The 22,619-nt window shown below is 47.6% G+C and overlaps 1 protein-coding gene across 1 annotated transcript in view; it reads right to left on the reverse strand.

Annotated features, from left to right (window-relative positions):
* Positions 1-22,619, reverse strand: part of LOC126540739 (polypeptide N-acetylgalactosaminyltransferase 13-like) — a 38,897-nt gene that overhangs the window by 11,683 nt on the left and 4,595 nt on the right. Inside the window, exons 2-8 of the mRNA XM_050187584.3 lie at positions 12,448-12,838; positions 10,393-10,573; positions 8,992-9,161; positions 6,783-6,990; positions 4,447-4,617; positions 2,791-2,908; positions 788-974 (exon numbers count right to left, since the gene is read on the reverse strand). Of these exons, the coding sequence (XP_050043541.2) occupies positions 788-974; positions 2,791-2,908; positions 4,447-4,617; positions 6,783-6,990; positions 8,992-9,161; positions 10,393-10,573; positions 12,448-12,721 (1,309 nt within the window). The 5' untranslated portion in view covers positions 12,722-12,838. The remainder of the gene's footprint in view (positions 1-787; positions 975-2,790; positions 2,909-4,446; positions 4,618-6,782; positions 6,991-8,991; positions 9,162-10,392; positions 10,574-12,447; positions 12,839-22,619) is intronic.

Consider the following 22,619-nt stretch of genomic DNA (forward strand, 5'->3'; position numbering starts at 1 on the left):
ACTAGTGGGGAGAAACCAGCTTTGCTTTACATGTTTCTATTTTTACACCGAACGCTCTGTATAGCGTGGTCGTAATGTCGCACACAGCGTTCTTATTACTGGCGATACTCTACAGATACTATCTCTTTCGACACATCACGGAGGTCGTTCCTGCATGCAAGCGTGCGCAAATTGTTGTGAAGTTGGCTTCACCACACAAAGAGTGTGTGTGAGAAGTGGGAAGCAACCGACCTTTGCTGACATTCGTTGACACCACAATAAACGCGTTCTATGTAAAATTATACACCTCTATAGTAAACGCTTTGTATAGTGTGGTGCATCGCAGTCGTTTACGGGTGATAGCCTTTTACGTGCGATGGTACAACTTAAGCGCTGGCTGTCCTCATGTGCACCGTACACAGCTCGCGATAGATCTCTCAAGAGTTGAGGATTATTGCGTGCGGTAATTGGATGTTTATTATGGTTTATGACGTGTAATGGCACAAAGGCAGTAAATGGGTTAAGTGAATGAAATAATCTCTGAAGTCTGGGGGTTCTTAGAAAGACGACAACGCTGGCTTTCTTGACTAACCGTAAATGCGACAAAAAAAATACGATCACGGAGTTCGAGCGAAACAACTTCCTGCAAAAAATTTTGCAACTCTGAAAACGCCGGTATTCACGCGACGTCAACACGAAGTCTTACAAAGCACACATCGCCGACCCTCTGGTAATATAGGACACAGCATCGTAGACGCGTACAGTATCGACCGTGTCCCCGTGGCGATCGACGTGCGTTCGCGCTCACCGCGGTTGATGTTGAAGTAGAAGTTTGCCCACTCGTCCATCCAGACGGCCGCTACTCTGGCGAGGTTGGCGAACAGCACCTTGCCCACGCCCCCCGGCTTGGGGAACGTGTATGGTGACGTGCGCCGGAACAGGTGACCCACGTGAGAGCACGGCACCACCTCCACGGAACCGCCGCACTGCCAGATCTGCAGTGGTTGTTGTGGAAGAGGGAGAGCGCTCGTTATCGCGTTGTATATATATATCCCTCCGAGTCGCGCACAATTCGTAGCTCAAAGCCCCTGACCCTGCCATTTCCCTTTTTATATCGTTATAACGGGAACTGTTAAGAACGCTTTCAGCGAAAATCTGCTGGCTTATTGTTTCGTCCTGGGGCCGTATTCTGTACTCAGGAACCGAATCGCTTTCGCGAACGCCATGGGCCGGCACCTGGCTGTTGTTATCTCTGCTGGATGGGACCATAGATATTGTAATCATCGCTCACCTGCCAATCATCTTCAAAGCGGACACGTCATCTGCAACGAAGCGAAACACGAAGTGGTTTTCTTGCTTGTTAACAATACTTTGCTGACTCGTACAACGAATCATAGTCCTCTATGCCCGTAAACACGTGACAGCCTCCGCTGTTAAGACATCTCATCGGCACTCGTGGGGCAGGAGTGCGCTTGCGATTTCCGAATGATCGCTACAGGTGGAAGAGAAGTCGCATCGAAGTGAAACTTTGCAGGAGTCGAGCAGACTTCGTGTAAATACTAAAGAAGATCCAAAGACTTCGTGGTAAAATTCGGAAACGCGTAAATAATTTCGAAATTGGCAACGAACTTTGTATAGAACGGGCGGCAGCCGGCGTTGAACTTTTTCTAGGCGTCTAATTGTCCTCGCATAAGCTTCTGCAGCCTTGCGAGATCTCAGCGTTGGCTCCAGCGTCTGCTGAAGATTGAACTTGGAAATCATTGCGTGCTTTTAAAGGCTCACTTTTCACATGACGCTTTCCTTTCTTTCCAAGAAATTCCCCCATAGCACTCGTTGGATCATATTTTTCAGGTATTTGCTCCTAAGAAACGTAAAAGCCTACCATCTGATCCCCAGTCGCTTGTTTACAAGTACGAATTAGATTTCGGGGCTGGTGCATTACGCTGAATTTCCTCACAGGTTCTCTTTGCCGTTTCTCTTTAGCAGCATGAAGACTTCAAAAGTAAATTGAAGAGCTCGCCCGTATAACGCGATGTGTAGTCACGTAGGCAAGTGAACGCCACCATTAATTTGCATAGATGTAACATTCATGAATGTTCCTTTCCGAGCTCAAAAGAAACCAATTTGGAAGACTTCTTGTTGCAGGATCGCGCGACTGAGCATTTAGCAATACGGGCGTAAAACTTCCTCACATATGTAACTACGTGCTCCAGCTTTTTGTTCTGCGGCTAGAATACCATTTCTGGTGGCATAGCTTAGTCTCCGCACTGGATTTGAATCGGGATTATGAGCATACAAACTCACCTAATATCACAATGCTATTTTTCATCTGCAAAGGATTATTTAAATGCACGTATCTCCGATCGCTTGTGTCCGACTCATTAAACAGCTTATTGGCTTGGCCCGGCTTTTATGCACTAACGAAAAAAAAGAGAGTATAATACCACATGGTGGTCCTTGCATAACAAAAAAATCTAGATCCGTATAACACGTATAATACGAAAACTTTCGTCAAGTGCGCATAAGAACGTTTATTGTTTATCATCTTGCGTCGCAGGTGGCAGATTTTCCACATGCCTGTTGACGCCTACCTCATCGCTAGTTCGCTTTCTTTTTCCACCTGGTGCTATTTTTCTTTCTAAATTCCAGCCTCGGCACACTGCACCCGTGTGGGCGAAATTCGCATTTGTGATTTTGCGCTCATGCACTTGCAGGCGTAACGCGGGGTCAGCTTGCGCAAGACAAGGCTGCCACCGTTCAACGTAACTCGGAATCCCCACGCCTGTACAGTGGTGCTGTGCGCTCGCTCACCCGGAAGGAGATCTCCATGTTCTCGCCTCCCCAGATGTCCATCTGGTCGTCGTACGAGCCCATCTCGTAGAAGTACTCCCGCTCGATGGAGAACAAGCCGCCAGCCATCACGGGCGTCCTGTGAGACATTGCGCGTGTTTTCTTTGTAAACCACGGCACCATAACTACATGTATACTGAATTGAATCGAAAACACGAGTAGCGTGATTGCTCAAACGCGACACAAGAACAACAACAAAAGAATGCTACAGAAACTCTGTGAGTTGTCTGATAATGCCTAATCATTCTTTGGTTCGGCTGCTACTTCGCTCTTGCTAAATTGTTTGCTTGCTAAATTGTGCATATCTACCTATCGCTGTCAGTCATTCTACTATTACACCGTTATAACTATTACACGTGTTAAATTGACTAATTATGCGTTTGTTTTGCAGGTGTGTCGTATCAACTGAGCCGAAATGCCGTCACAAGCTGGTTTGTCTCTTTCCTTTTTTTTTTTTTTGTCCACACCAGATCTTTTCTCCTTTTCTTCTTCTTCTACTTCTTCATTTTTGTTTGTTATGAACATGAGGGGCGACGGCGAGGTCACCAGTCTATCCTCATCTACTGTTACACTATTACACCGATTACATATATTAACTTGGCCAATTATGCATTTATTTTGCAATATAAGGCGTCACGGGACAGACAGAGTTGGGTACTCGCCAAATAATGCTTAGGCACTAATAACGTTCGCTTTTTTCCCCTCTTCCTTATCGTCACTTCTTTTGCGATGCCCTTCCCCAATGCAGAGCAGCATGCTGCAGCTCATCCACTGAGCTGAGCTCATCCATCCGCCCCTTCCTGTCTAAAATGAGGTGGAGGACGCTTAACAATAGAGAGTTTTAGATAAGGGAAACGCAAGCGTTGGGGCCCGCTAGCGCTTGGGGCCCCAAAGTTTGCGTCCCCCTGATCTAAAACTCTCTAATAGATTAGAACGCAACGTTTAAGACAACGGATGGCTTCGATTAGAGTGGCGTCTGGCACATCTTGTTTCAAGTGTCTTGTTGCGCCCACTGGATATTGCTCATCGGTTCAAGCCCGTCGATGCTAAAGGTGCTCGCTATTGTTTGTGCGTGTGTGTGTTCCTTTGCTCGTGTCATCTCTGTACATTCATTACACAATCAAATGTTGAGGAAAAGCCAGCTACGAAAGCTGTCGACATTTCCAGTGTCATCAGATTAATCAATCAAGACCGAGACGCGGCAGAAGTCATTCTCCATTTACTGTGCCTATTGGCACGCGCCTGCATACGCTTCGTTTTTGGTCGCATGTCCATGGCTGTGTCAATGCGCCATGTTCATTAGTGTGCGCCTGCAGATGTAAAAGGAAAACGACGCAGCGCTTCCAGAATGAAACTGACTGTACTCTTTTATGGCGTACGCGTTATGCGAGAACTTTACACAGCATCCTTCTCTTATGAGGCCATTTTTGTTCAAGGAAAATTTGCAGCAGCTGCAAATAGTCTGGCCAGTTTGCACGTAACGCGAGCGCTTAGTTTGAGCCACCTTTCTTTCTTTCTTTCTTTCTTTCTTTCTTTCTTTCTTTCTTTCTTTCTTTCTTTCCCTCTTTCTTTCTTTCTTTTTGAGCCACACGAGAAGTCTGCTAGCAAACGGCTCACCTGAAAGGCATTGTCGAGTTCCCTTTCCTCCGCGTCAGCTCCCTCTGGCCGACGGGGAACCAGCGGAAGTGCATCTCCCAGTTGAACGCTCCCCAATGCATCTCGAAGCTACGCACGTACGCAAGCGTCTCGTCGTTGATGATGTCGATTACGGGGCACACCACTCGTTTCCTGCGCAATGGTGCACGCAACTTGAAGCAGAGAGTAGTCGCTCCTTGTTACGTCGAGCGGGTACCTGTGCTACACGATACCTTGTTGCACTTTTCAGCGTTTATAAATTTATAAAATACTGTTCTCTCTCTCTCTCTCTCTCTCTCTCTTATTTCTTATTTCTTATTTCTGTGAAAGGAGCACGAAGGGACAGCGCCAAGTTACTGTAGCCTGGAGCACTATTTATTTTCAAATATTATTTCAAATATTTATTTCGTCGGTTATTAACGAAGGAAAAGAAGGGCGAAGTGTCCATATATCTTTTTCCTTCTTTTTTAATTTCGCGTCGGAATCGCACCTCCGGTATATGTCAAGGAGCATTTTGGCATGTTTGGCGATCTTTCTTTTTTCTTTCTTTTTGGGAAAAAACGTTTTTGCAACCAACTAGGGGGAGTCTTGTCCTTTTAGAATGCGACGTATTTCTCGTTTATTGATGAACTAGTCCCGATCAGGTGCTGTTCAAATCTCGTGACGTCGCCAAGAGCTACAGCGAGAGCTTCAAGCCTGTCTTCCGTTTTTCTTTCTTTTTTTTTGGGGGGGGGGTCTTCTATAGCTTGCCAAATAATCATCACCTCACGGCCTTGCCGCCATTCCAGATGATTAATTTACATGTCTAGCTAAACTATAGCGTTCCTCCTTGGCGTCTTTTTAAGCCAACTCTAGCGAAAACCACAGTGCGATGCTCGCAGTCACGTTAGTGGCGGTAATAATAGAAATGCCTTAAGGTTTTGGAGCGCTCGAATATAGTGTGTTAGAAAAGCTTTGGAAAAATAACACATGGAAATTCAATGTATTTCGTCGAAATATTCGGCATGGGCACCTCAACAAAGCAACAGAATGAGTTCTGAGACTCTTTTCAGAGGGAAAAGTATATCTGCTCTCGCCGGCTACGTATCCGCAAGTGCAACATCAGATTTTAAGTACACCAACGGGATGTTGTTGATTGGCTAATTTTGCGTAGCAATTTTTCCTACAAGTGTTCGCCTTTTGAAGTAATCAAACTGACGAGGCTAAAATTCACTATGAGACCGAGACAATATTTTTAGAAAATGTATCCCAATTCAAAGAAAACAATGCGTGGCAGTTTTTCTTTCGATACTATATATATCTTACATATACTTTACTTCTGTATCAGTTTTTTGCCTACTTAACTATGCTGTAACTTCTTATATTTATGCTAATCGATTATTGGTCATTCCGCCAGAGTGGTTGTGTAGCCACTGCCACATAACAGAGCTCTACTATTCTGCGAATCCTGTAACCGAATTCATGAAGCTTTTCAATCGTAAGAACTATCTGACACTGGCTATAGCCCGCCTTCCGTAATTTTGCGTTTGTTATCGCATTGGACTGCTTTAGAAAATTCAGATGACAGGACGTTTACAGAACAAAAGATCCTGGGAACGTCGCCTCGTGCGTCAGCAGCGACGTGCAAAAGCCACCAAAGCGCCGCTGTGCTTCTTGACGTGCACCAGCTCATATATGACGACCTCTGAGAGACTGTACGATATACACTTGTGCATGTGTGCGCGTGCGTGCGTAGTGCGAACTTCTCTCATCTTTCACTCCCCCTTCTCCAGTGCAGGGTAGTCAACCGGGCTCAACCTGGTTAACCTCCTTGCCTTCTCCTTATCGCTTCTCTATCTATCTATCTATCTATCTATCTATCTATCTATCTATCTATCTATCTATCTATCTATCTATCTATCTATCTATCTATCTATCTATCTATCTATCTATCTATCTATCTATCTATCTATCTATCTATCTATCTATCTATCTATCTATCTATCTATCTATCTATCTATCTATCTATCTATCTATCTATCTATCTATCTATCTATCTATCTATCTATCTATCTATCTATCTATCTATCTATCTATCTATCTATCTATCTATCTATCTATCTATCTATCTATCTATCTATCTATCTATCTATCTATCTATCTATCTATCTATCTATCTATCTATCTATCTATCTATCTATCTATCTATCTATCTATCTATCTATCTATCTATCTATCTATCTATCTATCTATCTCGTTATCACAATTGATGAGTTCCTATTGGGAACCACGCTAGTGTATGCGAGTACAGAACGTTTTTGTGAACACATTCCCTATACCTGTCCTCGGCGATCCTTGCGAGCAGCGGTTCGAGCCAGCCCTTGGTGCACTCGCAGTGGGCGTCGAGGAACGTGAGCACCTGGCCCCTGGCATGAGCTGCTCCCAGCAGTCGAGCCCTGATCAGCCCCGTCCGGTTGCCGGAACGCAGCACGCGCGTCGGCACCGGCAGGCGCGACACGTACTTGTCCAGGGGCTCCTTCAGGAACGCTGCGGATCGGATCCGTTTATTACGAGTTGCGTTTACGCGAACTCGACTAAGTCGTGTACCGACTCGCCTTGTCGGGCCGGAAGCTGGTCGTCGGGTTCGTGTAGCATAAACATTGCATAAACAATGTAAACAATAAACATTGTAACACAAACATTGCGCATATCATTATAGTTCTGATCTGTGCTGCGCAAAAGCACGAACATTGCACGAGAGTACGCGTTGCATATAATCTGAAAATGAACACAATTGTCGGCGTCACAGTTTGCTGTATAGCGTTATTTACCGCTTCACATAGATTCTAACATGCTCTTTGAATCTGCATAAATTTTGTATCTTTTCTCGTGGGAACTCTTAACTAGGTCCAGGTCTCTCGTGAATTTATCTGTTTTATTGTTCTTATTTGCGTAGTAGCCATCAGGTCTAGTGAATGTCCGGCGATTGCGTTGCGGCGTCGTATCTTCGAATAGCATCTCGGTATGCTCGGGCGAGTTGGGCACAGACACTGGCATTCGACACTGCAAAACGGTAGCTCTTGACATTTTAGTGTTAGGTGATTTGTAATACTTTTAGTTACTGTTGGCACAACAGTTCTGTCTATTCCTTGACCAACACGATATACCTGTCGTCAGCGAGTCAACCCTCTGTTCCGGTTACAAACAATTTCGTTTTTTTAAACCATGACACCAAATTCTGTGTTCAAGTATACCATGTGTATGTCATGTGTTGGCCTAGTGGCGTCCTCACACGCGTCGTTAAAACCGTGATCTATCAAGCCAGCAACCAACTAGCCCGTCCAAGTCTCTTAATCGTCATTCTTCTGTATGCTGCAAACACCGGAAGTGGTTGCAGGAGCTGGAGATACGTCTGGCCGCTATGCGTCTCTGTTTTTTCATGTGTGTCTCGGCGCATTCCTGTGGTTTGCTGCTGTCTTTTATCCCTGAAGTGAAGGAATTGCGGGCACAGTTCGGCGGCGACGCCGTTGCTATACGCCGTTGGATGCTAGAGCGTGCAGATAAAGACGTCCGATGTGGTCTCAAACTGTTTCAAAGCAGTCGACACAGAGGTGGCCACTCAGTTCCTGACGTCACACAGTCTCGCCAAAAGGGCGGTTGCTGTCGGTGGGAGCAGTTAAAAGGCAGCGATTTCAAAATTGAAATTTCGGGGTAAAACGAGTGCTGAGAGCCCAGTTTGCTGTGTGTATAACCATATTGGGTCTTCTAGTCTCAGTTACAAATATAAAGTGATAATTGTTGCATGACCGTGTCATGGCCCCTTTAATTCCTCTTCGTTTTGATTCTTCCTATACCGCCAGATTTTAGGCCATATTGACCAGGAGAGACTGTACCATTACACTTGGGGTTCTCTGTTCACCTCTGAATGGTACATGTCCCCCCCCCCCCGCTCCCTCCCTCCCTCTCTCTTACTCTCTCTCTCTCTATCTCTCTCTCTTTTTTTTTTTCTTTACTGTCTTCAAGTATACCATGTGTTGGCCTAGTGGCGTCCCAATCGGCGGTGGTTAGTAGTAGGCGGGTAAAAATGGGTGAGACGGCGTATGTGTGAGAGAGAAAGAGACGTAGAGGGAAAGGCAGGGAGGTTAACTAAATTGGCTATACCGTACACACGGAGACGTGGAAAGGTAGAAAAATCGACAAAAACAAAAGGTAAGTTAAGAAAAATAATAAAGAGGCAGTCAGTGTGAACACACACGCAGAGGAATTTTCGCTAACAAACGGCGAGGTGGTAAGCCACTTACAGGGAGACGGACGCAAAACACCGAAAGAGACTCCAGTTTGTAGACCTTTCTGCCTGGACTGTGGCGCATGGGTGTAAGCACGTATAGTGCCGCTCTTCCTCGTGCATTTCAATAGTTGCTCAGGTGTTCTCGCAACAGTTCAAGAAGAATTGTGGCGACGGCCGCGGGAGCTCTCGACAGAGAGGTCTACACACCAAGACGTCGATGCAACGCGCTAAAACGTAAAGTGCCGTAGCGGTGCGCTCACTTCTCTCGCTGGCGTCGTCGACGAGCAGGATCTCCCGCAGCAGCCCGCGCGGAGAGCGGTCGATGGCCGAGTGCACCGTCCGCAGCAGAGTCGACCAGGCCTCGTTGTGGAACACGATGATAACGGACGTGTCTGGCAGTGCGCTCACGTTGTACCACAGTTTCTTGCAGCTGCGAAGGCGATTTGAATGAGGTGTCGGCGAGTTGTATGCAAAATGTAAAGAGCATTCTGTTCGCAGCTGTCTCCTCGAGAGACATATATGACGTCGGTCGTTGCAGTTCCGAACTGCGACTCGAAAAGATTAGGTGATTATGACGTTCGAGTCAGAACAGAAGACTGCAGTGGCGATTGTCCGCACGCTATAGCCACTTTTGCATCTATCGCGGTGGCTGTGCGGACTGTTGTGCGGACTCCTGAACATTAGCTATATGTTATGCGTTCGATTCTGGCACGTTGTCGTCGTGCTGAAAATATAGTATTCGTTAATTTGAAGAAGTATTTGCGCACCGGTGATAATGTTACAATAGGGGTGCGTACTTTTCCATACATGCGTGTATATGAAAACGTGTGTGTACATGTGTGGGTACTTTTTCCATGCGCGAGGGTGCGTGTGCGTGTGTGTTGGGTAGTCTCGGCCAGCGTTCGTCAGTGCAACAGTTACAAAGCAGTTATTTCCCCGAGTGAAGCAGTGGGCAAAAAATCCTTTGCAGCTGTTGGCCACTGCTCTGGTCAAGGCGACAACTTCATTGCAACGTCTAGAACTGCAACGATAAACAACAATTGGTAACAACTGTTTTCAGTTGTTGAACAAACATGTACGATTACGGCCACACGCCTAGGTATGCTTTGTGGCGCAAAATACATTTCCTGAAAAGGGACAGAAGAAAGGAAGACAATGAAGCGCCAAACTACTAACTGCTTAATGACAGCCCGAAACAACGTATGGAATAAAAGACAACTTCCGCTCATGCGCAGGGAGCGAAGGTTTGACAGAACAACATGGTCATGATCACATACTTTGGATAAAGCACATTTCTGCGGAATATAATACGATAGATGTATCGCTGACACAATCAGACCCTTTCTTTTTAATATTACACGCTTCCAATAACTCCCTTGCAGTTTGGTCCCTACTTTTGCCAAGAATCAATACTTGTTCAAACCATGGCGTACAACGACATGCTTTACAGTGTGCAGGAAGATGCGCCTTGTCACACTTGGCTAATACTATCACTTGGCTAGTAGTACTGGTAAGTGTGACAAGGCGCATCTTCCTGCGCACTGTAAAGCTGAGGAGAAAATCTGGGTGCACTAAAACAACTCGAGGCAACTTGGTTAGGAAAGCTATCAGCACCAACACCTGGAATAATCATCGGTGTTGATCGGAGACAGTTCGCATACCTCTCTTTCCTGGCGTCGAGAAGAGACCTGTTCAGGGGAATCCTGTCGCTGACTAGAAGGTTGAATTTGTTCACGTGGAAGAGCAGCTTGCTCCGCGCCTGCTCGTGGGGCAGCACCATCACGGCCTGGCCCTCGGCGCCGGCGTTCTTCTCTGGCGCGAAGTCGTTGGCGTTGAGTATCTCTGCATGTGCCCGGAGCAAAAATACACACACTTTTACAGCGAAGCTGTTTACCTTTCGCCCCCCTATGCATTCCCCCCATGCGTTCCCAGTAGGGGGGAGGGTACCCTGGGTGGCTTACGTCCGTATCGGGGACACGGCGCGCAGAGAGGAATGGAAACGGGTACGGGAGACGGGGAGAGTGTGGCGATAGCACTGCAGCATTGGAGACGGGTAGGGGGAGAAGGGGAAAGAGTGTGGCGACAGCGCCTGGCACGTGGCCGGCGCTTCTGTGGTTATAACGTCATGCGCGTCGAAGGTGTCGGCGCGGCTGCAGCAGCGGTTGCAGCGATGAGGTGCGGTGACCGCGGCGGTGCTTGTGTCGGCGTAGTGTGGTGCGGCATGAAAAAAAAAAGTAGGATTTCTAATATATTCAGCTTATGTATGCAGCCCGTGTATGCAGCATAAACAGCTTCACTGCAATCTGTTCCCATATAAATGTTGCGGCTCCACAATTTCATTTATTTATCTTTTGTGTGTTTTAAGAGCGAGTCATCTCTCCCAATAATTATAACGACTAGGGGTTTGAAAAAAATGTATTAGGAGCCATTTTCGTCCACTGCAGCGAGAAATGCGGTTGTGTACAGAAGCGAGGAAACGTCTCACTACATGTAGGTGTGTATATCACAGCCGCTGGAAATAAAGTGAAGGGGCATTAAATGGAAACAGAAATAAGTACAGTCGTAGAGCATTCTTTCCAAACTTTACATGCAGTTCTTTTACTTGGCTGTTAGCGGAGATAATTTACACCAAACTTCCATTCTTAAATTTTGCCATTCTTGAAAACGTCCAAGCTATTCCGCCCATGGCATCAGTGCGACGTCATAGATTTCACGGTATTTTTGCCTGCTTAAGAATATATTGAGCAGGAAAAGTTCTCGAGAGTTGCCGGGCTGAGTCATTGCTCCCTGTTTCACTATTTGGAGAGCATACTTGACATCCTATATTAATAAACAGTCCGGCAGTCTCGAGTATACGTTGTCGAAATCCATGACGCCATGGAGGTCTTGTACATGGATGCCAATGGTGGCCTCAATAGGGGTCTCGCTTTCGCCTCGCCTCGCTTCTCACTCATGTCAAGCCGTTGCGCTTGTTCTCTTGCCCTCTCTTCTATTATTTAAAAGTTAGCGTGGTGCAACGGTAGAAGGTAGCAGGAAAAATCAATCTGAAGTTTATATTGCCGTTCCTTTCGGGGATAGATGACGCCGTGACTAAAGGCGAGTAAAACTGGCGAGGTCTCGGCTCCTTTACATGGCAACCGACTTGGGGGCAGTAATAAACTGAAAGGGAATCAAAATTTACAGCGCACAGCTCATATCGTGGTTCACAAAGCTAGAGCTGAGTAGATCATACAAATGTCATACTGAGTGCATACATGTCATACTGCCTGCTGAATGGCAGATCGGGAAGGTGATCCCACTTCATAAGTCGGGTGACAAGCATTCTCCATAAAACTACCGCCCTATTTCGCTCACTTCCATACCATGTAAGATGTTAGAGCATATACTTGCCTCTAATCTTGCTAGCTTTCTTGAAACTAATTCATTCTTTTCAACATCGCAACATGGTTTCCGCAAGACATATTCATGTGAAACACAACTAGTTTTATTTACGCATAAGCTAAACGTCATTCTGCGGCGTAACTAACATAACTTGCGGCGCATCGGATAGACGGCTGCTTTATACGACTGTTGGAATCGTTATAATTTGAACATTTGTTGGATGTCGGATGCGGTTGTTGGCATGATATGTACTCGTACATCGGACTGAACGCACAGTCGTGAGATCCCACATAGTATATACATACAAATAAGGTTCGAGGGAGAGGCGCGTGTACCATCAGTGAGGTTGGGCGTGGTCTCCCACGGCAGGCCCTTGCCCATGTAGTGTCCCACGATGACGTGTATGCCCCGGCGGTTGATGTACTCCTTCTGTCGCGCGTCTCGGCGGATCCACTGACGCACGTCCGGGTCCTGGTCCTCGTGGTCGCCGGTCCACAGGGTTCCGTGCCTGGTCGCCACCAGCAGCAGCGCCACGGACGTCAGCGCGGCGGCCACCAACGCCGGGTAGCGCCGTAGCCGCCGGCTGCAAGGGGCTCGCGCCAGCCGCATTGGCGAGGCGCAGTCAACGGCCAGCCGCTGACCGCCGCTGCCTAGCGTGCACCGGTGCGCGAGGCTGCGCCTGTTTGTGTCGAGCGATCGGCCTCATCCTTGCGCGCCGGTTGGAACCTGGTGGGCCGAGAACAGATAAGAGTTAAATACTTGGCTGTATAGCTCCCAAAAGCAGCGTCGCCGTCTAGAAAATGGAACTTTGCGTGGGCCGGTACAAGGTAACCATTAATTTCGTTTGCTTATATTCCTATCTTGCCATTCACCACTCGTGACCGACCGATTCTATTGATAACGTAGGCGGAGCGCAGCGCCCCACCTACCATAGATTACATTAGAATCGCTATACATTGTCCCGGACCCAGAAGTTAGACCAGAATTGATGATAGAATATTGCTCGGCCGTTTGAATTTCTCCATGCTGTCTCAATGCCGCCGACGCAGCATAAAAGCTGCCATCTCCCGCTCAGCGCCGGAACGTTGTATAACGTCTGAGCGTATACAAAGGCAAGAATTGATGGTGATGCTGAGCCACTGGCAATCACACGCGACGTTATGGCATCTGTGTTACGCCACACGATGATGAAAAGCACTGACGCCAGAACCGTGCGTATTCACGCGTGGTGGACTCGCTGCTCGGAGTCAACACGTCTTTGGTATATAGCGTGTGTCGCCTGAACAGAGCAGTCCATTGGTGGAATTTAAGTCCAAGAACTCTAAGCAATGATGACTGAGCAAAGATCCTCGCGCGCTACCTTAGAGACATTTGTTCCTCCTTGACCTCAGTTCACGATAATGTCACCAATTCTTAGTTGAATTATAACACAAAATGTCCCAGCATAATTGCCCACAGTATAATTACTGTGGGCAATTAAAGCCTGAGGACTCAGAAGGCAAGCACCAAAATGAAGAATAGTATCCTCTTCGAATGAAGCCCGTACATGACCTGGTACGGTAAAAAGGTAAGAAGTCTCATCAAATAACCCACATTCACATTGAGAAACATTGCGCTAGTGGCAACAAATAATGACTCATGTGGCGGTAGTAGGCGTTTTGCAAATGATCTGGAGAGGGCTTAGAAAGCTTTCCCGGCGAAAGCGTCAGTCCATCGAAGCTCGGCAGAGCATCGGCCGTGACTTTGTACAATAGTTAAGCAATCATTTCCTGCACCTCAGGAAAGAACATCTACATAAACTATACTGCCCTGACCAGTCGCTAGGGCGAGAAACACTGCTTTACAGGTGTTCAGATAGTCGTATATATTGCCAGCGTGGTCATGAAGCTGCTGCACTCGTCCTTGAAGGCACAGGAGAACATGCGCTCATAATGATAAATTTGTTGGCACCCAAATGCGACTCCGCAAATCAAGATTGCGACCACGCAGCAATACACAGCAATAACAGTGAAAAAACGTCGTTCGAAAACTATATATAGCTACCCGCCTTCTGCCTCGTATACGAGTGTAGCGTCGGCTCCCTGCGTTGTCTGTTATGGCGTCGGCGTATAGGAAATTTAGACACGCTGTGCTTCGTGATATATACGGCCGCTATCTTTATCGCGTACGAACGCCATACAATCCGCGTTACTGAATTTTTCTAGGATCTGCTTAAATACGTCTACGTCACTCCTAGCACACCACTTTATTCCTCTTCCCTTTTCCTCTTAGCAGAGCAGGACGGTTGGGGGCGTTTATCTGTAGAGCTGACCCCTCAGCTTTACCTCAAATGAGTTTTCCTCTCTCTGTCCAACTCTATTTTCCATGGCTTGTTCGAAATGGCAGTGTAACACTTGCCATCGTTTCATTGTTAAACTGCACGCGTATCGGTACGTGCGTCTCGAACAGCGGCGGCCTGCGTAAATAAACACCTCGTTGCCCGTATCTTGTTCTGCGCCTAAACGCCAGCTTAGCGAACTGCTGTTCGCCGTGGAGCGAAACAACCAAGACCACACTGTCTTTCCGCCGTCATTACCGGCCGCCTGTTCACCGCACAATGTCCCGCCGACAAGAGATCTTCGCGCCGGTTCATTTGTACGAGCGCGAACCGTTTCCTCCCTGTTTTCAAAACAACACGGCGCCCAGTCTTCGACGGTGCAGTCGCCCTTTAAAGACGGGGCACTTAGCGACGACCCCCTTTGGGGTCTCCTCCTCTTCGCACGCTCTTGGCGCGGCAGTGCCCCGGCCTTTTCGCCACGCACAGCCCGACGCGACGGCGGCCCCTCGCACGTAACGCCGGCGGGGCCTTTCAGCGATGCACTGCGCTTCGGCGAGGTCACGCTTGGCGGCGCGCAGATAAACCGCCGGTCGGTCGGTGGCGCGCGGCCATTGTTGCGGGTTTCGCCACTTCTTCGCTTTTGTAACACGGGGGGATGCGCACTGCACGCAACAGTGCCCACCCCCCCGTGAGTCGCGCCTGCGCGGGCGCGCGCAGTTCACCGACCAGCCATCCGTGGTCGCATTCACGTTCTATATGCGACCGACTTACGTGTGTAGGTGTTTGTTTGGATGTGTGTGCGAACGGGCGTATAGCGGCGCCCTGGGCGAGAGATCCAATGCGCCGTGCATCCTTCCACGGCGACGGCTGAATTAAACTGTCTGATGCGGAGCTCGTTACAAAGAAAGAAAAGGCAAAAAAGGCCGGAGACGAAGGGGGCTTTGGAGTTTGCTGGTAGATGAGTTAGTAAAAAAAAAAAAAGGGAGGGGGGCGGGGGGGAGACGCGTTGCCTGTGAAGACACCCCTCGTGTGGCCTGGACGTATCACGCGCATTGCGTCGGGTCACGGTATCACTTCCGGATTTGCGTACCTTAACGGTGGCGCCTCCATGGAACGCCGGCGGGCCAACCCATATGCGATAAAAGGACTCGCTCACTGCGCGGTATTATAGTGTCGGCATGTCGGCTTGCTCTGGTTATTCGCTGCATTAATTGGTCGCGTGAATTCAATGCATGTAAGCTTCCTGTGCGGTGTATCTTCCTCAGGAGGCGCCCTTTCGTATTTTGACGCCGTACATGTTTTTGATGCGCTGGCATCGTACGGTCGGACCAAATTTGGCCGTCGGCATTGTGTCCTAGTTTGTAACACAGAGGAGCGCCGACCACCCATATATTTGACTCAATGCCATTGGTGCGCCAATCATTATACCATTGCATGATATTCGTCCTAGCAAATGTTTTAATGCGATAGCATTATACAGGCCAATACTTGCATGGCCTTCGGCGATGCAGAGACACGTGACAGGAGGAGCGGCGGTAGCTGCGAGGTTGTGCAGCGGGCGCGGTGGATTGCGCATGTATACTGTCATCTACCGGAGTTGTGCTGTAATAGGTGGTCGTAATAAAGCGACAGCTGTGGTTTGCATAGGTGTATGTATATGAAAGCAGAAGAGCACTGAATTGCCGATGAAAAGAACACAGACTGAAGGAACACAGATACAGACAGTAAAGACGCTCGTAAGGTAGAGGAGCGTCTTTCCTTTCTGTATCCGTGTTCCTTCCGTCTGTGTTCTTTTCATCGGCAATTCAGGGCTCTTCTACCTTCACGTTTGTCGCGTGAATTGTGTTTAAATGTCTCCTCACCAGGTTTGGGCTTTGCAAACGTGCAAGCGCGGTACTTGTACCACGCGTTGACGGTCGTGTCTACTGAGTGTTACACCGATGTACCGTCGAGAAAAGACAGCAGAGAATTCAAACGAGTGGGAGCGTTCCTTTCTTCCCGCGGAGAAGCCACGATATATGCCAGCAGAGGCGACGTCACAGTTCTCACCTCCGTGTCACCTGTACAGAGCAGAAACAACCAGTTAGCAACGCCAACACGGGTTTCCCGTGAAGCTCAGAATCCCCAAGGAAAATGAAGTAGAAGGCGAGGGTACTTCAGTGGGCACTTGGTTTCATTAGCCTCACAAAGCCGAACGGATCATCTTTAGTACGCGGTGTTTGATATGTCGGAATGCTGATTTCAGCGCGGGTAACATAAAGTGTTGCGGTGTCGTCTCCCTTCTGTCCTTGTTCGCTGGCGCTAAATATGCTTTCCAAGTCAGTTTACCAACACGCCCAACAAATGTCGATGCTGAACATTAAGTATACTGAAATTATATTGTCGTTTTTTCTTTCGTTTTTTTTTTTGTTATATAAGTGAAGGTCCTGGATCTTGAAACCCTAAAAAAATAATAGCAAGCGTCAGAGCGCTATAAATACATAATTTACTATATAAGTTTTTTCACGAACCACTTTCGGTTCCGTTTTCCAGGAGGTGCATTTGTCGTGGCGTCATGACGTAGAAGGCAGTCACGTGGGAACAGGACATCGCGACGTTTTCACACTCGGTCTGTCTCGCTGCTCACTCTGCTGCGATGCCATTGTCTGCGCGGCCCGATGTAGCAGCATAATGGACCACTGAGCAAGATGGAGCGAGTGCAAAAACGTTGCGATGTCGTGACCACTTTCAGAGTCATGACGTTATGGCACATACACATCCTGGGAAGTGGGAGCTAAAATAGTCCAAACTCGCTACATTGCTTTAATACTAATCGCATTAACGTCGACGGTCAACCTGTGATGGTGTCTGCCGGAATTTCCTTTAAGCTAAGCTTTTCATTGCAAACCTCGCCGGGTTTCGTGACCGTGGCGGCGGCCTGGCTGTCATATTGCCGAATAGCACAACCAATCACAGCGGAGCACGCGCGCCCCGCTGGGCTCCTCAAACGCTACCAGATGACGCTCGCATCTGCGCATCCATGGCAGCGGCGGCGCCAGGCGTTCCGGGGGAACGAAAAGAAAGAACCAGAAAGCTCGCCTTCGCGCAACCGCAGCTGCGCGGTAATGAGGAAGTAAACGCTTCCTATAGATATAATCGATACGAATTACGTACGTCTTTGTAACTATGATGTGTTCAGGGCGTCCTTCATACACGCTAGTGTATGTGTGTGCGCTTGTGTGTGTGTGTGCGTGTGGTGCGTATGTGTGTGTCTGTCTGCGTGTCTGTACTCGTGTTTCAACTATTTTTACACTCACAGAGAGCTTCACTGTACATAGATTCCAACTCGTTGGATCTGCTGCATTCCTTTCCTAGGGTTTCGAGTTCTAATGCCGTTATCTAGCGAAAAAAAAAGAAAAGTCCAAAATGTCATGCGAGTCCGCCGTTAACGCAAAGCCTACAGAATAGCATTTTTGATACGTTGTAGTAAAGTTTCAATCGCGAACAGATCAGAAAACCAATTACTGATTAAATATTTACTTTATTAATTACGACTTAGCTCCCATAACACATCATTGCTTTTTCTTGTTACGTATGCGTTCTCCATAGCGAGAAATAAAGGTGAATAAGTTGTTCTATTTTTCTTGATGTGGGATGGATGGGGTTCAGGGTGAAGGGTATGTGGGGTTAAGGGTGAAGGCATAGGGGACGGATTTCGCTAGCGGACGCTGGCCGAGGTATACCGGGAGAGCGCCTCTGTTACAGGGAGGATACCTCACCTTCTCGCACCATCGCCTCGCTACATGTGATTCGCTTCTACCTCCACTATTGCAACCCTCGCGGACTTTCCTGACCGTGGCTATACTGGGTGCTGCTGCTGTCTTACCGAATAGCTCACGCCTAAAAAGAAGAGTTTAAATACGTGCCCGATTGTTGGGCCTGAAGCTCGGACCCCAGCACAGCAGCCGGTTGCATTAACCATTAGGCCAGATTCGAACTTGTGCTTCTGGCGTGCCAAGGTGATTTAGCTCTTTGTGTCACATTGCGTAGCACAGGTACGCGCAGCACCCGAACGGAGGTGAAGGTAGAGTGTGCTAGCGAATGGGGCTACGTTTGGACGGATTGTAAGGTGGATGATGTGGTCTGGGCGAGGGCCTCTGGTATGGCATTGCGCTGAAATTGCAATAACACGGAAACTAACGCAGGTTTAACACTCGTTGTGCATTAAAAAAAAGAGCTTCGCTGTGTGTGGATTAGGACAAAGTGCGTTGGATCTGCCTCAATTTATTATTAAACCGTCAAATAATTATCGCGCAACAACGCTTCCTAGACGACGCTTTACAATTTATGCGGTACAACGAATATGTCTCACGAGACCGATGGATGCGTAAAGATATTCACGCAGAAACTCCACTGGAGTTGTCTAAGTCTGAGGAAGCATTGCTCCACTTGCTCGTCTCCACGCAGCCCGGTGTCATTAGAAATCTTATCAAACTTGATACGACCAGTATAAACACTTATCAACCCTTATCGGTCGTTATCAACCTCATCCAACTCGATCCGACCCTTATCAACCCTTATCGCTCGTTATCAACCTTATCGGACGTGATTCCACTCTTATTAACTCTTATTGGTCCTTATCAGGCTTAATCCAACCCTTATCAACTGTTATCGTTCCTTATATAATTATCAGAATTGTTCCCACTATTATAAGCCCTTATCGCTCTTTCGCACTTTATTCATCCGCGTGGAAGAATTATCAACCATGATGAGACCCACATAACCCACCATCACTCATTATCATCCTTATCAACGCATACACTGCTTATCTGCCCGTGTTGCGCGACGCGGAGCGCATGAGCCCCTAGGGGTCGGTGGCATTTCGGTCGGTGAAAGGACGCTCCCGGAAGGCACATCACGTGACCAAACTATCGATGATGTGGCGTGTTCGGCCTTAAATTTTCGCGAAATCGGAATTTTCCTAATGTCTACAGCGCTCTAAGTCGGGTTTACATGTGGTCCTAGAGATGGATTTTATTCCAACATCACAAAATCTTTCAAGAAAGCCTTCACAGAAACATTTCGTGCATTTCCAGCGCCTTGAATAAACACGAAAAATTGATAAAAGAGGCAATGCGAAAAGACATATGGGACATTGGTCCAGCGTCTTACCTCCTTTCGTCTTTCCTCTTCTCTTAACTTTTCCTATTTTCGTTAATGCGCTGGAAATGCATGAGATTTCGATATTCCAACCAGCCCAGTGGTCCGATTTAAGTGCTTCATAGAAATTGTTCTCCTTTAACATATGTTTTGTGCCATCGGTACAACTCATTCATATGGCTCAGATATATATTCACCTTCTGGAAGCGTCGGCGTTTACACCACCATACGATTTGTTTATGTTATTAAGACTCTATTCATTATGGAGAAGTCGCATGATCGACAGACAAGCCGAGCCACCTCTCTCGACAAGGTCTGTCTTTCGAGAAGCGGCTGCTCAAATGCGTAGTGTGCTTGGAACCTTTGATCATGTTCCTGAGTAAATTTCGCTTCTGGGCGCTTGTATTTGTTTGCTCCTTTCTGATTTTATTGGACCGCGTAGCATGTACGCATTGGTTTTTCATGTGTGTCTAAATGCAATGTAACTAATTTTCGCATGACACTACTCATAATTCCATGCAATAAAGAGAACAAAAATAAATCACAGTTGATAATACACTCGGCTTCTGAGCGTGGGGTCGTTGGCTTAAAACTCTTCACCGCCAACGTTTTTCCTTTCGAATTCAGTTTTTTTTTCATACATTATTTCTTTATAGTGATTCGGCTTACATCACGTTGGGTAGACCTAGAAATGCTTTCACATTTAGAACAGCCGTTGTGGTTGTTGTGTTTAGATTGACGCTACATGAGGTTGTAGGCTCACAGATAGCAGCGGTCAGACAGCAGCAGTATAGAAAAGTGTCGTAGAATCTCACAGATGACCACGAGCTTTCTCATGCGCATGTCTATAGATAGTAATCGGATAACAGGAGTTCATAACGTCATCGCATTACAGTCACCCGCGGGTCTCGAATTCAGCTGCGTAACCTGCCTGAAACTAACGTGCAGCCAGTATACCTCAAGAGTTGCCATTTTATTTGAGACACGCTACTTCTATAGTCGCTAGATGTCTGATATACACGTAAACGTAACGTCGGTGTTCACAGATGGCATGACGTCAATTTTCCATCGCGTCTCCCAGCTTTCTCTACGCGGCTCAGTTTCACAAATGGCAGGGCATGATTTTTTACCTCCCCTTTTCCAGCTCCTTTGTGCAACTTGAACGCGCAGTGAAAATGCTGATGCTTCGAGGGTACATTTCGTGAAATGAAGGAATGTTGTTGGTCATCCCTCTAGTTGCGTTCTCCTTGCCGATGAACGCTGCACGAGAGCTGATAGTCCGTGCTTGACGAGAATAACATAGCAGGATCACGCGGTCGTGAAGCTGGCTGCGTCGACGAGAGATGCTCCACCGATGCGGGAGTCAGTGTGGAGCGTGGCGTTCCAAAGAGGCCTTTGCCAATGCACGCAAATTAACATTTATGCAATCGTGAGGTTCACATTAAGCGTTATGCACGATCTTCCTAAGCGTATCACATACGCTCACCATTGCAAGGATAATATTGTGATACCGAAGGAACTGTCGCAGCTCTCGTAGGAAAATAATAAATGAGAGAGAAAGAAAAAAAATGGCTGTGGCTTAGCTAAGGTTAAGCCCAGGATGCGAAGCATACTAGAGTAGAAGTACTCCCAGATACACTCGCAACTCCATCCTTTACCTCGGACTCTGTGGAGGAACGCTGCTGTTTAGCCGCGTATTGTGCACGTCGCTTGGCAAGCCGAACTTCTCGTTCTTCGGCCGTTTCCGTGGCTCTTTGTAACTTGCGCTTTGCGGTCTGACGAGCGGCCCTTTCCTTTCCCGCCATCGCGCTATACAACTGGCCTCGACGAGAGCGCGCCGCTCTTTTATACAGCTGTTATGACGCCAGTGCCCTAGCGGGAGGAACGGGAGTTAGGCCGCAGCACCGGCTGTGCGACCGCAGGCGAGCTCAAGAGTTGAGCCCGGCTTGCAGCTGTTGTGACGTCAGTGCCCTAGCGGGAGGAGCGGGAGTTAGGCCGCAGTACCATCTGTGCGACCGCAGGCGAGCGCACGAGCTGAGACCCGGCTATGTAGCTACGCGGCCGCAAGCGAGCGCACGAGTTGAGCCTCCGCTTTTGCAGCTGTTATGACGTCATATGGTAGCTACGCGGCCGCGCGCGGCGCAGCAAGGAAGAGGGTGGTTGCGCGGCTAGTATGCTTCGCATAAAAAATCGGAAATTGTGAAATAAACGAGAAGCGTGCATACCGCCCTGCAGCTGTCTAGCGTATAGCTGGCACCTGGGATAGTGCTGACATAGCTGTAAGCACAAATAGAGGGAAGGAGATATAGGACGCAAGAGTGCAAGCATAGCCCTCTCAAGTATTAAGAATTTAATACTTTAATACTATACAGCACACGAATTTAATGAAATAAGTTACAGGCAAAGAATGAAAGAACAACGTTCTTTCACCTTCTGCTTGTTGCTTATTTCAGCGCTATTTTACTCTCTATATCTCTATTGTTCTCACAAACAATTTACGATATGTGAATATCACCGCAATTCGATGCAACATGAGAGCTGAATAAAGGCGAAAGGGACAATAGATTCGCGAAGCGTATGGCGGGATTGTGTACACATTGTTGTGCTCGTATAGATCGAGTAGCTCCTTCTTTTATGTACATTATTAAAAATTCTCAAGCTGCTGAACCCACGAAGCACATCGTTCAAAATCACGCCCCCCCCCCCCCTCCTTTCTTCTTCTCTTTGTTCGCTTGCGTAACAGCTGGCAATAATAGGTATACTTATTGTAATCATCTGTTGTGTATTTTATTGTTTGATGAAGCATCCCATGAGTAAGAAAGTGGTACTCTCATGAATGAAGAAATATCTCGTGAGATGATCCAACAGCGGTGATACAGTGCGTGCCTGTTACGATAGCGCCAAGAAGCCAACCTAGCATGGTGCTCCATTGCAGTTAAAGGTCGCGGGATCGAATCCCAGCCACGGCGGCCGCATTTCGATGGGGGCGAAATGCGAAAACACCCGTGTAAGTAGATTTCGGTGCACGTTAAAGAACCCCAGGTGGTCCAA

Source organism: Dermacentor andersoni, chromosome 2 (genome assembly GCF_023375885.2).
Source record: "Dermacentor andersoni chromosome 2, qqDerAnde1_hic_scaffold, whole genome shotgun sequence".
NCBI lineage: Eukaryota > Metazoa > Arthropoda > Arachnida > Ixodida > Ixodidae > Dermacentor > Dermacentor andersoni.